General features: G+C 37.9%; 1 protein-coding gene across 1 annotated transcript in view; it reads left to right on the top strand.

The window, feature by feature from the left end:
- The window catches only part of LOC307166552 (alpha-2-macroglobulin-like), a 69,111-nt gene that overhangs the window by 28,948 nt on the left and 22,750 nt on the right, over positions 1-17,413 (top strand). The window contains exons 1-3 of the mRNA XM_079884989.1: positions 15,823-15,974; positions 16,338-16,518; positions 16,637-16,793. Coding sequence (XP_079741115.1) covers positions 15,889-15,974; positions 16,338-16,518; positions 16,637-16,793 — 424 coding nt within the window. The 5' untranslated portion in view covers positions 15,823-15,888. Of the gene's footprint in view, positions 15,975-16,337; positions 16,519-16,636; positions 16,794-17,413 lie in introns of the transcript that reaches the window.

Genomic DNA, 17,413 nt, shown 5'->3' with positions numbered 1-17,413 from the left:
GCCAAGCAGCTTGGTGAAAAAAGGTCCACTGTTGGAGCAATCATTAGAAAATGGAAGAAGCTAAACATGACTGTCAATCTCCCTTGGACTGGGGCTCCATGCAAGATCTCACCTCGTGGGGTCTCAATGATCCTAAGAAAGGTGAGAAATCAGCCCAGAACTACATGGGAGGAGCTGGTCAATGACCTGAAAAGAGCTGGGACCACCGTTTCCAAGGTTACTGTTGGTAATACACTAAGACGTCATGGTTTGAAATCATGCATGGCACGGAAGGTTCCCCTGCTTAAACCAGCACATGTCAAGGCCCGTCTTAAGTTTGCCAATGACCATTTGGATGATCCAGAGGAGTCATGGGAGAAAGTCATGTGGTCAGATGAGACCAAAATAGAACTTTTTGGTCATAATTCCACTAAACGTGTTTGGAGGAAGAAGAATGATGAGTACCATCCCAAGAACACCATCCCTACTATGAAGCATGGGGGTGGTAGCATCATGCTTTGGGGGTGTTTTTCTGCACATGGGACAGGGCGACTGCACTGTATTAAGGAGAGGATGACCGGGGCCATGTATTGCGAGATTTTGGGGAACAACCTCCTTCCCTCAGTTAGAGCATTAAAGATGGGTTGAGGCTGGGTCTTCCAACATGACAATGACCCGAAGCAAACAGCCAGGATAACCAAGGAGTGGCTCTGTAAGAAGCATATCAAGGTTCTGGCGTGGCCTAGCCAGTCTCCAGACCTAAACCCAATAGAGAATCTTTGGAGGGAGCTCAAACTCCGTGTTTCTCAGCGACAGCCCAGAAACCTGACTGATCTAGAGAAGATCTGTGTGGAGGAGTGGGCCAAAATCCCTCCTGCAGTGTGTGCAAACCTGGTGAAAAACTACAGGAAACGTTTGACCTCTGTAATTGCAAACAAAGGCTACTGTACCAAATATTAACATTAATTTTCTCAGGTGTTCAAATACTTATTTGCAGCTGTATCATACAAATAAATAGTTAAAAAATCATACATTGTGATTTCTGGATTTTTTTTTTTTTAGATTATGTCTCTCACAGTGGACATGATGCACCTACGATGACAATTTCAGACCCCTCCATGATTTCTAAGTGGGAGAACTTGCAAATACTTATTTTCCTCACTGTATATCGCGCGATCATACGTGAATTCGCGAGATCTCCTGGGTCCTCCTGACTTCAGCTGTCAGATCACGGCCGCAACTGTTCCGCAGCAAATCCGGACCTGGTGGGTATTGAAGGACAGCGGAGCACGGAGCCGACACACAGCCGTTCCGCAGTTGGTGGAAATCCGGGGTTAAACCATATTGTATCACGGCCTGGAAACAGTCCGACATCCTTCTCCACGGTAACCCAGTGACCAGAACACTGAAAATGCAACAAAATCCCGGGCCAAAACATGCATAAAAACACCTTTTACAAATCTATTGCATTTTTTACTGAAAGTAAAATCTTTCAAATGCAATTATCTAATAAGATTATCAAATGTAAATATGTTATTTTATCAATTTATCCGCATTATAATTATCAAGGGTTTGTTTGTGGCTCAGCTAAACATGCCAATTGGGTAAGAAAAAGAAATCTTGTTTTCCATTTGAATTAAGATTTTTTTTCTTGTTTTCAATTTGAATTAAGGTTGTTGTTTTTTTGGTAACTGTAAGAGGGGCGGCCTACAAACTCCTTGTGAGTCTTGAAGCTGACTTCTGCCTGATGATAGCCTACTGCAAACTCAGTTCAGTAAAAACTTTCTTCAATTTATTATAATTCTGACTCTTGTCTTAAATTGACTGCACCTCTAACTCCTGGTCCTAATTAATCCTATCTGGTCCATATATAATATATAATGTATATAAGATGGGCAGTATTTTAATTGCATGTAGGCTATTTGAAATTACACGTATTTAATTACATTTGAGTATTTTGTCATTTGTATTTTCCTCAACAAAACTAAATAAAATGTAATAATACTGTAATTAAATACTTTGAGGGAATGTAATTTGTATTTAAAATACTTAAAATTATATATTTAAATAAGTATTTATTTCGCATATATTAACTTTCATCACCAGGGGCCTGTTCTTCGTACGTCGCTAACTCAGTTAGCTGGATTTGATTGTTGGCGATTTGGCATGATCTTGGATTGTTTGGTTCTTCGACGCTCATCCTGGACTTGCTGTCATAGCAACAGGTGCGCAAACTTAAACCTGCTCGGGAGCAGGCTTATTTCATGTTAACAGGATTAGACTGCGGCTTCATAAGCGGAGCTGATACGGGAAGTCCAGCGCAGCGCGATAGTGCACTTTCTGAGATTTTTTTTTTTTTTTCTCGTGACTCGTGAGATTGTCGTTTACATTATTAATTTGTTGGAAACGCACATTTATTTTCAACTTGTCAGAGTCGGGCTTTAACTACAGCACAAACTGTTTGCATTGCCCTAAGATTATTTGCGAGTGGCTCTTTCTTTTACATATTGGAGATTTTGTGGCATTTCCAAGCCACTTAAGACCCAATGTTGTAAAGCAGTTTTTTTTAAAGCAGTTTTTTTATTTTTTTATTTTTTTTTAGGCTATCATAATTTTTTATGAAGATCATGCAATCATGACCATGCCAATTACAGTATACTGTATGTCACTCAGGCTTCACTAACGTGATTGGTACAGACTATTAGGCTACCATAGACTGCCATCAAGGCCTCAATGAAGGGGATTATGTGAACAGAAAGGGGGTTCACAATGTAAATGTGCAGCCCAGTTACAATTGTGATTCTTAATATTCCAGATTAGTAATATTATATCAAAAAAAACAAAAAAAACAGTTGACTAAAATCTTCCATATCACAAATGTGAAAGCAAAATGGCCAGGATCTGTGCATGACTTAAGAATTTTCAGAGATTCACATTTATGCACATTATTTGAAAGTGGTAAGGAAAGTTCCACAATTAAATATCAAGCTCACTGTATTACATACACTTATGCTGATCCTAACAGAACTGCATTTTTTCATAGGTGATTATGACATGTTCCTGCCTGCAGACAGGTGTTTTATGACAGTTACAATGCAGCTCTAGCCAGGACAAGGGCACACAATGAAATGAACTTTGGCTAACTAAAGGGGAGATTTCAGTGTCTGAAAAGTCTGAGGGTTGCACACCTGACAGGGCCTGTGACATTGTTGCATGTGCCATATTACACAACATTGCCAAAAAAACACTTTTCATTAAATGTTTAAAGAAGACATATCATGCTTTTAAATCGTTCCTTTTTACATATAAATCATACATTTGTAGTCTATATAAAGCGGAACTGCAATGCTTGGGTCTGAATTCCTCATTATTATAGCTCCACAGGCCCCTTTTCTACCCCTTTTCTGATGTGCGTCTGAGAGCAACTCGTTTTGGTGCGGTCTCTTTAAATACAATTGAGACACTTCATACCCCGCCCCCTCTCCAGGATGCAGAGGTTCAACTCCACCCCGTTCGGCCATTTTTGTAGTTTGATAGCAGAGATACGATTATCTAGCAGCACAGAAACTTTTTATTCACACGTTATTAACAAAATGCCAACAACGGAAGACTTGTCCAGCCAGCCTTACATGTTCGAGCCAGAGTCGGAGCCGGAGCGAGATGAAAATGAAGACGACGAACCTGCAGAACAACGTCTTCATATGGATATATTGCAATGGTGTGTTACTGTATTTACACATGAAACTTTGGTCTTCCGACCTTTTACCACCGTGTCGATTTATTTTGATCAATATGTGCGAGGGAGAGAGAGCAAGACAGCGCCTTGTTTGGAGACGGTGAAGTCTTGTTTACACTTTCGCCTGGCTCCGAAGAGAGAGAGAGTGCGTGCGCGCGACCGGGTCTCTCTCTCTCTGCTCGTTCTTTCAGTTAAACATGCGCCCTGTCACAAGCGCAGCAGTTCATCTACATTAGACGTGTAATGAAGCGTGTGGGTTACTACATCCAACAACCGAACATTTTAATTTACACTCTCGTAACTTCTGCATCTTTTAGCTTGGACTACAAAATTGCAGCGAGAAATAAAAATGGCAGATTGCTCGAAGTGTTGGGCCGGAAGTCAATGTCCTTATTTGGCAGTTCCGCTGCAAATACTGTGACGTAATAGTTCACAAAACGTCATAGATAACAGAAAAATCTGAACAGGTTGAAAAATAAGGCCAAAACAGAATATAAAGATATCAACGAAACACCTGAAGAGAATAATTTCAACTTTTCTGTACTTCTAAACACTCCAAATATACAACAAAATGCATTTAAGGGCTAAAAAAGTGGATTTAGCATGATATGTCCCCTTTAATAAAAGACAAATATGCTTAGTTCCTTGAGCTTTATTTCAATTGTTCTTTGTAAAGAAAAGCCAGTGGTCAAGTGCCTGCAACAAGAGATATTAGACACATGCCTCATGCAACAAATAAAAAGGAAAACTCTGTCTGTGCAGACTCTTCTGTAAGCCTTTCTGTAGATGTGGAATCCTGCAACTTATATTGCAGCCATAAAGCATACAAGTATAAATTAAGTAAAGTTATGTATGCACTTGCAGGTAGGCTAGTTCCTCCATAATGACAGTTATCTGAGAGAGTTTATTCACTGTCCAGTGCAATGGAAACAAATGGACATTACAAAGTCTTATACTTTCTTTCCTTTGGAAAGTTAGAAAATGTCCACTTACTGCACATAATTCAGCCACTACTTTCTTGTGAACAGATACAAGTGTTGGTGTATTATGTAAAAGTGCACAAAACAGGAAAACACAATGTCATTACAATGAACTACACTCGGGAAAAATGTGATCAATAACTCATGGCAAAATATTTTTACATTAACATAAGTTTATCAGTTTTCACTTTCACAAGGCAAAGCAATTCATCATTACTCAAGATTTAACAGTTGAAATGACTATACAGCCTTAATTTAATGCAGCAAAAATTATTTTACAGTGTAGGATACTAAGATCTTTTCTTTTTTTCTCTCGGGTGATTTTATAAACAGACAACCATTTATTTAACAGTGCCTTTTATAAAAGAGACTATAATATAACTAAAAATTACCATTATGTAGAATATTTTTGTACTTCACTTTTATTTGTTCCCATGTTCTAGTGTGGTGACTCTGACATTACAATAAACAAAGTAATTACCGTAAAACTTCAAATAATAGCCCGGGCTTCTATTTACCCAAATCGCCGAACTGCACCGGCTTGTATTTGAGACAGGCGTCTATAAGAGACAGGCCTTTAATTTAGTGTTGAGATGTTCAAGCATGACAGTAGGAGGTTACCACATTATATTATGTTTTATTTATAATTAATTCGAATGTGTGTAACAAATCATTTAATGTAAGAAATGTCTTTGGCTATTGGCAGCATAAAAAAAAAAAAAAAAAAACGATGTGACAGCAATGGGCAGAACACAAGTTACCGCTAAAATCCATCGAGCATATGAACTTGTTGCCCGAAACATATTCAACAAGAAAGAATGCAGACTACCCTGTAAAACAACTGCATTCATGTGATAGAAAATTACTCTATTCATCACTATCATCATCCCCGCGATCCTCAATTACAAGTTCATTGGCGAATTCCTCCTCCACGTCGCTCTCCTCCACTTCTCCCTCTCCAACCTCCGCTAACTCTGCCTGCCTTGCTTGCACTAACAGCTCCCGCCCAGATGCGCACGGCTCTCCCTCTTTAAAACAATGGATAAGGTGATCCTCGCTTCCATCAGAATCTACTGTCAGGCCACATACCTAAGGATAACATCCCGAAGTTAAATATATTAGAAATATAGTATCTCCTCTTTCTCCCTCACACGCGCGCGCGCGCGAATAGTGATGAGTCGTTTATGAACGGTTGCGTCTGTCACGTGAAATCTAATCAAAACATATAGGATAGAACAGACGAACTAGAACAGACGATCTGACGGGTTTTAGAAGATCATATACAACCCGATACTAAAAAACAGACCAGGGGCCCGTTCTTCGTACGTTGCTTATTACATCCGAGATCAAATGACACATCCAAGATGATATCATCGTGCGAATCATGATCTGGCTAACTCGGTTCTTTGAACACACTTGCCGGATATGATTAGTATAGCTGGATTGAGTTATCTGAGATAATTGCGCGTTCATGCGCTGGTTAAAAGGGGATATGTATCGATAGTAGAAACATTGATCAGCAACGCTGCTATTGGCTGTTCAGCGTGGCCAAAGAGCGCGCTCAGTTTTTCTCCTCAGCAGAGCAAGAACTAATAGTCGAAGTTTATTCGGAATTTTAATGTTTAATCAAAACGCCAGGGAACACCTCAAAGTCTGCAAAAGCCAGGAGAGAGGGCTGGCAAAAAGTAGCAGACAATTTAAATCCGTTAGAAGTGGCCATGTTAGATGTTTTTATCACTTAATAGCCTATATTTTTGTATTTTAATAATTGCATAATTACTTTGTGCATTGTAATGTCAGAGTCACCACACTAGAACATGGGAACAAATAAGAGTGAAGTACAAAAATATTCTACATAATGGTAATTTTTAGTTATATTATAGTCTCTTTTATAAAAGGCACTGTTAAATAAATGGTTGTCTGTTTATAAAAGCAACCAAGAAAAAGGCTGAGAAAAAAAAATATCTTAGTAGCCTACACTGTAAAATCATTTTTGCTGCGTTAAATTAAGGCCGTATAGTCCTTTCATCTGTTAAATCTTGAGTAATGATGAATTGCTTTGACTTGTGAAAGTGAAAACTGATAAACTTATGTTAAATGTAAACATATTTTGCCATGAGTTATTGATCACATTTTTCCCGAGTGTAGTTCATTGTAATGACATTGTGTTTTCCTCTTTTGTGCACTTTTACATAATACACCAACACTTGTATCTGTTCCCAAGAAAGTGGTGGCTGAAATATGTGCAATAAGTGGACATTTTATAACTTAAATTCCAAAGGAGAGAATGTATAAGACTTTGTAATGTCCATTTGTTTCCATTGCACTGGACAGTGAATAAACCCTCTCAGATAACTGTCATATGGAGGAACTAGCCTACCTGCAAGTGCATAAATAACTTTACTTTATACTTGTATGCTTTATGGCTGCAATATAAGTTGCAGGATTCCACATCTACAGAAAGACCTACAGAAGAGTCTGCACACACAGAGGACACATAGGCCTACAGGTGGGCAGTGTATAGACAACTTTTCCTTTTTATTTGTTGCATGAGGCATGTGTCTAATATCTCTTGTTGCAGGCACTTGACCACTGGCTTTTCTTTACAAAGAACAACTGAAATAAAACTCAAGGAACTAAGCATATTTGTCTTTTATTAAACATTTAATGAAAATTGTTTTATTTTATTTTTGTGGCAATGTTGTGTAATATGGCACATGCAACAATGTCACAGGCCCTGTCAGGTGTGCAACCCTCAGGCTTCTCAGACACTGACATCTTCCCTTTAGTTAGCCAAAGTTCATTTCATTGTGTGCCCTTGTCCTGGCTAGAGCTGCACTGTAACTGGTTTGGGTCAGGGAATGGGGTCATAAAACACCTGTCTGCAGGCAGGAACATGTCATAATCACCTATGAAAAAATGCAGTTCTGTTAGGATCAGCATAAGTGTATGTAATACAGTGAGCTTGATATTTAATTGTGCAACTTTTCTTACCACTTTTAAATAATGTGCATAAATGTGAATCTTTTCTAAAATGTGAAAATTCTTAGGTCATGCACAGATCCTGGCCATTTTGCTTTCACATTTGTGAAATGGAAGATTTTAGTCAACTGCCTTTTTTTTTATTTTATATAATATTACTATTACTAATCTGGAATATTAAGAATCACAATAGTATGGGCTGCACATTTACATTGTGAATCCCCTTTCTGTTCACATAATCCCCTTCATTGAGGCCTTGATGGCAGTCTATATGGTAGCCTACCAATCACGTTATTGAAGCCTAAGTGACATATCTGTAATCGGCATGGTCATGTATGATCTTCAGAAAAAATTATGATAGCCTAAAAAAATCAAATAAAAAAAACTGCTTTACAACATTGGATGCCACAAAAAAAACTAAAACTGTTTTTTAAACCTAAAAGCGACAAAAAACGACAATCTCACTAATCACGAGAAAAAATATATATCTCAGAAAGTGCACTATCGCGCTGCGCTGGACTTCCCGTATCAGCTCCGCTTATGAAGCCGGGATCTAATCCTGTTAACATGAAATAAGCCTGCTCCCGAGCAGGTTTAAGTTTGCGCACATGTTGCTATGACAGCAAGTCCAGGATGAGCGTCGAAGAACCAAACAATCCAAGATCATGCCAAATCGCCAACAATCAAATCCAGCTAAGTGAGTTAGCGACGTACGAAGAACGGACCCCAGGGGCTCGTTCTTCGTACGTCGCTAACTCAGTTAGCTGGATTTGATTGTTGACGATTTGGCATGATCTTGGATCGTTTGGTTCTTCGAAGCTCATCCTGGACTTGCTGTCATAGCAACAGCTGCGCAAGCTTAAACCTGCTCGGGAGCAGGCTTATTTCATGTAAACAGGATTAGATCGCGGCTTCATAAGCGGAGCTGATACGGGACGTCCAGCGCAGCGCGATAGTGCACTTTCTGAGATGTTTTTTTTTTTCTCGTGACTCGTGAGATTGTCGTTTACATTATTAAATTGTTGGAAACGCACATTTATTTTCGACTTGTCGGAGTCTGGCTTTAAATACAGCACAAACTGTTTGCATTGCCCTAAGATTATTTGCGAGTGGCTCTTTCGATGCAGAGAACTTGATGGAAAGTGCTGTCTGTCGTGTCATTTGGAGTTTACCTGGCGCTTTTAGGTTTAAAAAAGGTTTTTTTTTTTTTGTTTTTTTTTTTTGTGGCATTTCCAAGCCACTTTTTTTTAAAGCAATTTTTTTTAGGCTATCATCATTTTTTATGAAGATCATACAATCATGACCATGCCGATTACAGTATATGTCACTCAGGCTTCACTAACGTGATACCATAGACTATAGGCTGCCATCAAGGCCTCAATGAAGGGGATTATGTGAACAGAAAGGGGGATTATGTGAACAGAAAGGGGGTTCACAATGTAAATGTGCAGCCCAGTTACAATTGGGATTCTTAATATTCCAGATTAATAATATTATATCAAATAAAAAAAGGCAGTTGACTAAAATCTTCCATAATCACAAATGTGAAAGCAAAAAGGCCAGGATCTGTGCATGACTTAAGAATTTTCAGAGATTCACATTCCTGCACATTATTTGAAAGTGGTAAGGAAAGTTCCACAATTAAATATCAAGCTCACTGTATTACATACACTTATTGATCCTAACAGAACTGCATTTTTTCATAGGTGATTATGACATGTTCCTGCAGACAGGTGTTTTATGACCCCATTCCCTGACCCAAACCAGTTACAATGCAGCACCAGGACAAGGGCACACAATGAAATGAACTTCAGCTAACTAAAGGGAAGATTTCAGAGTCTGAAAAGTCTGAGGGTTGCACACCTGACAGGGCCTGTGACATTGTTGCATGTGCCATATTACACAACATTGCAAAAAAAAAAACCCAACACCTTTCATTAAATGTTTAATAAAAGACAAATATGCTTAGTTCCTTGAGTTTTATTTCAATTGTTCTTTGTAAAGAAAAGCCAGTGGTAAAGTGCCTGCAACAAGAGATATTAGACACATGCCTCATGCAACAAATAAAAAGGAAAAGTTGTCTATACACTGCCCACCTGTAGGCCTATGTCTCCTCTGTCTGTGCAGACTCTTCTGTAGGCCTTTCTGTAGATGTGGAATCCTGCAACTTATATTGCAGCCATAAAGCATACAAGTATAAATTAAGTAAAGTTATTTATGCACTTGCAGGTAGGCTAGTTCCTCCATATGACATGTTATATTAGAGGGTTTATTCACTGTCCAGTGCAATGGAAACAAATGGACATTACAAAGTCTTATACTTTCTTTCCTTTGGAAAGTTAGAAAATGTCCACTTACTGCACATATTTCAGCCACCACTTTCTTGGGAACAGATACAAGTGTTGATGTATTATGTAAAAGTGCACAAAAGAGGAAAACACAGTGTCATACAATGAACTACACTCGGGAAAATGTGATCAATAACTCATGGCAAAATATTTTTACATTAACATAAGTTTATCAGTTTTCACTTTCACAAGTCAAAGCAATTCATCATTACTTTTAATGCGGCCTTCATTTAATGCAGCAATATTTGTACAATTATTTTACAGTGTAGGCTACTAAGATCTTTTCTTTTTTTCAGCCTTTTTCTTGGTTGCTTTTATAAACAGACAACCATTTATTTAACAGTGCCTTTTATAGAAGAGAAGAGACTATAATATAACTAAAAATTACCATTAGGCTATATGTAGAATATTTTTATACTTCACTTTTATTTGTTCCCATGTTCTAGTGTGGTGACTCTGACATTACAATGAACAAAGTAGCCTAATTATGCAATTATTAAAATACAAAAAAGGCTAATAAGTGATAAAAACATCTAACATGGCCACTTCTAACGGATTTAAATTGTCTGCTACTTTTTGCCAGCCCTCTCTCCTGGCTTTTGCAGACTTTGAGGTGTTCCCTGGCGTTTTGATTAAACATTAAAATTCCGAATAAACTTCGACTAAAAGTTCTTGCTCTGCTGAGGAGAAAAACTGTGCGCGCTCTTTGGCCACGCTGAACAGCCAATAGCAGCGTTGCTGATCAATGTTTCTACGATCGATACATATCCCCTTTTAAACCAGCGCATGAACGCGCAGTTATCTCAGATAACTCAATCCAGCTATACTAATCATAAACAACAGGTGAGTTCGAAGAACCCAATTAGCCGGATCATGATTAGCACGATGATATCATCTTGGATGTGTCATTTGATCTCGGATGTAATAAGCAACGTACGAAGAACGAGCCCCAGGCCTCTATTTGAGACCGGCCTTTATTTACCCAAACCTGTCGTCACACCAGGCGTTTAAAAGAGACAGGCGTCTATTTGGGACTCGGCTATTATTTGAAGTTTTACGGTATGCAATTATTAAAATACAAAAATATAGGCTATTAAGTGATAAAAACATCTAACATGGCCACTTCTAACGGATTTAAATTGTCTGCTACTTTTTGCCAGCCCTCTCTCCTGGCTTTTGCAGACTTTGAGGTGTTCCCTGGCGTTTTGATTAAACATTAAAATTCCGAAATAAACTTTGACTATTAGTTCTTGCTCTGCTGATGAGAAAAACTGAGCCCGCTCTTTGGCCACGCTGAGCAGCCAATATCAATGTTTCTACTATCGATACATATCCCCTTTTAAACCAGCGCATGAACGCGCAATTATCTCAGATAACTCAATCCAGCTATACTAATCATATCCGGCAAGTGTGTTCGAAGAACCTAATTAGCCGGACCATGATTAGCACAATGATATCATCTTGGATGCTTTGTTCATTGTAATGTCAGTCACCATACTAGAACATGGGAACAAATAAAATTTAAGTACAAAAATATTCTACATAATGGTAATTTTTCATTATGATTTCGAAGATTTCAGTGTCTGAAAAGTCTGAGGGTTGCACACCTGACAGGGCCTGTGACATTGTTGCATGTGCCATATTACACAACATTGCCAAAAAAACTCCCCACTTTTCATTAAATGTTTAATAAAAGACAAATATGCTTAGTTCCTTGAGTTTTATTTCAATTGTTCTTTGTAAAGAAAAGCCAGTGGTCAAGTGCCTGCAACAAGAGATATTAGACACATGCCTCATGCAACAAATAAAAAGGAGACGTTGGCTCTACACTGCCCACCTGTAGGCCTATGTCTCCTCTGTCTGTGCAGACTCTTCTGTAGGCCTTTCTGTAGATGTGGAATCCTGCAACTTATATTGCAGCCATAAAGCATACAAGTATAAATTAAGTAAAGTTATTTATGCACTTGCAGGTAGGCTAGTTCCTCATAATGACAGTTATCTGAGAGGGTTTATTCACTGTCCAGTGCAATGGAAACAAATGGACATTACAAAGTCTTATACTTTCTTTCCTTTGGAAAGTTAGAAAATGTCCACTTACTGCACATATTTCAGCCACCACTTTCTTGGGAACAGATACAAGTGTTGATGTATTATGTAAAAGTGCACAAAAGAGGAAAACACAATGTCATTACAATGAACTACACTGGGGAAACATGTGATCAATAACTCATGGCAAAATATTTTTACATTTAACATAAGTTTATCAGTTTTCACTTTCACAAGTCAAAGCAATTCATCATTACTCAAGATTTAACAGTTGAAATGACTATACGGCCTTAATTTAATGCAGCAAAAATTATTTTACAGTGTAGGCTACTAAGATCTTTTCTATTTTTTCTCAGCCTTTTTCTTGGTTGCTTTTATAAACAGACAACCATTTATTTAACAGTACCTTTTATAAAAGATACTATAATTTAACTAAAAATTACCATTATGTAGAATATTTTTGTACTTCACTTTTATTTGTTCCCATGTTCTATTGTGGTGACTCTGACATTACAATGAACAAAGTAATTACGCAATTATTAAAATACAAAAATATAGGCTAATAAGTGATAAAAACATCTAACATGGCCACTTCTAACGGATTTAAATTGTCTGCTACTTTTTGCCAGCCCTCTCTCCTGGCTTTTGCAGACTTTGAGGTGTTCCCTGGCGTTTTGATTAAACATTAAAATTCCGAATAAACTTCGACTATTAGTTCTTGCTCTGCTGAGGAGAAAAACTGAGCGCGCTCTTTGGCCACGCTGAACAGCCAATAGCAGCGTTGCTGATCAATGTTTCTACTATCGATACATATCCCCTTTTAACCAGCGCATGAACGCGCAATTATCTCAGATAACTCAATCCAGCGATACTAATCATATCCGGCAAGTGTGTTCGAAGAACCGAGTTAGCCAGATCATGATTCGCACGATGATATCATCTTGGATGTGTCATTTGATCTCGGATGTAATAAGCAACGTACGAAGAACGGGCCCCAGGATGAGCGTTGAAGAACCAAACAATCCAAGATCATGCCAAATCGCCAACAATCAAATCCAGCTAAGTGAGTTAGCGACGTACGAAGAACGGACCCCAGGCTGGGTTTCTTGTATACAAACAATACCGGATGCGCGCGCATCCAGGAGGCAGAAAACCGCTAGCTGTTATGCCGAGTTCTGTAAAAGAATAAAAATTATTTGTTCTTTAGTTCCTTTCCTTCCAGAATACACCATTACATCACTATGTAACATAACATGTCTTTATTTTACATGTCATTTAAATTCAACATCACTAAGCCCAAAGGCAGCAGGCATCATGCGCATATATATATATATATATATATATATATATATATATATATATATATATATATATATATATATATATAATTAAATATTATATTATTTTTTTTAGAAAGGATGTGAATTAAAACAACCACAGCAGGCAACAAGTTGATCAATTCTGTTAAATTTAAATTTACCAAATTATCTATTTGTTTTCTGACAGGAAACACATGGAACGAATACACCGCTCCACATTTTGATTGACAGCCGTCACTACTAGTGACCGTGTTTACTCCTTTCCTTTCAACCATTGGATAGGATTTAAAAAACGGCTGTTGTATTTATACTTCTGACGAAGCGCTGCTGTTAAATATAGGTGAAAAACTACGCCACAAAAAGAATAAATAAAACTTACTCTCAGCAATGGTGAGATCTTGCCGGATCCCTACGCAATACATGACGATCTTTGGATTGAGGATGATAAGAAGTGGCCAGCAATTGTATGGCCTGATATATAGCCATAATTATCTTATTCAAGCAAGTGTGTATACAAGAGAAATGATTAAAGCGTACAAATCCCTTGATGCATACAACTACGTGCTATGTGGTCATGTGCAGCTCGTCAAATTATGAATAGAAAGAATATAACATATAACTTCCTCCTTCTGTCCCACTCTTCCATTTGCCTACATTTGGAATTACTTGCAACATGTATAATTTAAATGAGCAGATAAAACACAACAGATAGGCCTGCATGTAAATAAATTACTCCTTGGTGTTTTGACTAAACCCTTTACTCCAGTACGAAGACCGCGGGTCTTTCTGCCTCCTGGATGCGTGCGCAAGCAGTGATGACGTCGCCGAGAAATCCATGTATAGGACCATGGAGAAAAGAAAAGCGCCACAACAGCGTTTTCACAACTTTCAAAAAAGATTTAAAAAATAAAGAGGGATTGATAATGTTTTTTTTTTTTTTGTAATATAATACAAATATAACTAGTGTTAAATGTTTACATTAAAAAAGAAAAGTAATATAAAAAAACTTTGCAGGATTTACGATGCTGATGACCGTTAAAACTCGCCATTAGTCTGTGAAAAAGGTCCAGCTGGCTCCTTGTGAACAAGGTCAGACGCAATTAAAGAAGCTGCTTTTGTGCTCAGTTAAACTGCTTTTGGTAAAGTATAGGCTAGTAGTAGTATAGTCTAGTAAAATATACCATCAGATATACCAGAAGATTGGTGCAACCAACCGTGCAACGCCAGAACTTGTGAATTGACTTGCTAGCTAAAGAGTGACGTGCGGTGCGCTGTCTAGTGAAGCGCGGATCACAGTCGCATCCGCGGGCGGGTCAAGTAATAAAAATAACATTCTGATTAAAATGCCCAGTGGCTGGAGTAATGATCTTCTATTAAAGGGATAGTTCACTTTGAAACAAAATGTTGGTATGTTTTACCTCAAGGGCATCTAAGATGTAGGTGTCTTTGTTTCCGCAGTAGTTTCAATTTTGATATTTTTAGGTCAAACCGTTCTTGTCTGTCAGTCATATAATGCAGGTCAATGGTCACCACCTCAAAGAGCATGCACAGAGAAGTCCAAATTAAACAATTCCCCATCGTAAGTAGCCTACACATTGATGGCCTAAGACACGAAACGAGCGGGTTGTGTGTGAGAAAACGAACGTCTTTGTATTATGTTCCATGTTTCTTTGTGTGGACTATTTGCCAGTTTCCAGGTTTGGAGTGTCAAATTTTTTGCCTTGTTATTAAAACTGTGCATTTGGATTCTCTCTCTGCTTCGTCTCTTCAAAACGTAATGACTTTAAGTAGCCATAAGTTTAGTCGTATTGTGAAGGCAGAGAATTTACAAATGCAAACAGCAGCTTACAGTATCTCCCTCTCATTTTGAGTGGGTGGGTGCATGTATGTGCACTGGATGTTAATGATCAGTTGTCTTGGCCCACTGTTTGTCTACATGAAGTTAAAGGTCAGTAGCTCTACATTTCTCTGTAGATGAGGATAAGAGTAGGAGTTTGTTTTCAGATCACATGTACACTTATGCTATGTACTTTAAAGTTCTCAGTTGATTTCTTGCATGTTAAATGACTATGAACTAGTTCAGTTCTTAGTCATATAACATGCAAGAATACAAGAATTCTCTTTTGACTGCAAAAAAAGGACTATTTAGATTTACATACTTGAATATTCCAACATGCAACCTTAAAATTGTTCAACCCTGAATTATATGCAGTCAGGAATATTCATAATTAACTGAATGTTTATTATGATCTGTGAAGGAGTAAAGCTCTTGCATGTCTTTACTTGAACTGCTTTTTTTATATATAATTTATCAAACTCACAAATGAATTTTTGGACAAACCAACAAATTGCAAATCACAGGTTGCTGAACTGCCTACATGGTTGAATCATTAATCAGATGATCAATAGAAATGTTTTGAAGGACCTCCTTTAGCATGAGAGTCCCTTTAAAAGAGATGGTCCAGTTCATCTCATGACCTGTATGATCGCTCGTCATCATGACTCTGAATATGAGCTGCTGTTGGAAAGGGCTCCTTCTGCTCTCTTTCCTCCTGATCTGTGTCAATGGACAAACATCCGGGCCGTAAGTTTTTAACAATTTCTGCTGTTTTGCTTTCTAAGTGTGATAAATTATTATACCATTAGTTATTGTGTAAGGTAAGTCTTGATTTCTCCTGTATTGATTTAACGGATCTGTGTTGCACAGTATGGTTTGCTGTTTAAAAGACAACTTGAGGCATGTGTAAGATCATTCATAATTAATGACAGTGTATTTTTAAGAGCAACAGTGTGAATAAACATGCAAAGATAAAGAATTAAGTCATTAGACTTAATTACACAGTTTGTCCTTGTATTCTCACTTCTCATATAATTGATCACATTTTTTATGGTTCTTATTGTATCTAACCACTTTTTGCAATATTGTATGATTATTTTCTCTGGACAGATCTTTCATGGTGACGTTTCCTGCAGTGATCGGGTCTGGATCTGAGGCCAAACTGTGTGCAAGTCTTCTCAAGCCCAATGAAAGCCTTGTCATGACCGTTCATCTGGTTCATGGTAACCAGAGCACTTTACTGCTGCAGGAGAAAGCTGAGGAAGAGTTTCACCGCTGCTTTAACTTCAAGGTCTGCCATCAAAATCTGCACAAGATAATGACTAAATAATCAAATATGTTAGTTTCACCATAACACATCTAGTTTTTGTGATGGCAGGTTGTAAATAAAGTATGTTATTTCTCATCAGGCTCCTCTGGTCGAAGCAGAATCAGTGCAGAAAATGAAGGTTGAACTACAGGGAGAAACTTTCAAGATGACTGAAGAGAGAAAAGTCATGTTCAAGCCTTACCATCCTCTGACCTTTATCCAGACTGATAAACCTATCTATATTCCAGGACAGACAGGTGAGCTTTGAATGTCTTAAAGGCTAAACCTCAGTAAGTAATTCTGATGAAAATGCATTACATACATTAAGTAAAGCTTGCTATGATCATGCAATGAGCTGATGCAGTACCATAGGTCAAAAATTACAAATGTTGCACAAGCCAGAAGATGATAAAAGAAGTAAACCGTTCAATGAATTTACAAACTTGTAAACAGAAAAGAGGAGCATTAGCATTAGATGTTGAAGAAGATAAGGAAAGAAGATAAGGATGAGTAGCTTTGAAATCTAACAGCTTTGGAAACACAAGAATGGTCATCTAGTGTGTGTTTGAACAATCCCCTGAGATTCAAACATATAGTCAGCCTAAATACTGTAATTACAAATAACTGATAATGTAAATCACTTTATATCAGTGTATGACTTTATTTGAGATACTATAGGGGTGTTCTTGATGAGCCACTGCAGAGTTTAGCTTTAACCTTAAATGTCAGGATCAGGATCCAGCTAATAAAGTCCTTCAGGTTTGTCTGAAATCTACAGGTCTGTGTGTTGAAGCAGGGTTGGGACTAAGCTCTGGCTCTCCAGGAGTTTGACACTCCTGCTATAGATCTTTACATGTGATAATAGCTGTCTGGTATG

Source organism: Squalius cephalus (assembly GCF_949319135.1).
Source record: "Squalius cephalus genome assembly, chromosome: 11".
In the NCBI taxonomy this organism is placed as follows: Eukaryota; Metazoa; Chordata; class Actinopteri; order Cypriniformes; family Leuciscidae; genus Squalius; species Squalius cephalus.
This window is presented reverse-complemented; position numbering and strand designations above follow the sequence as displayed.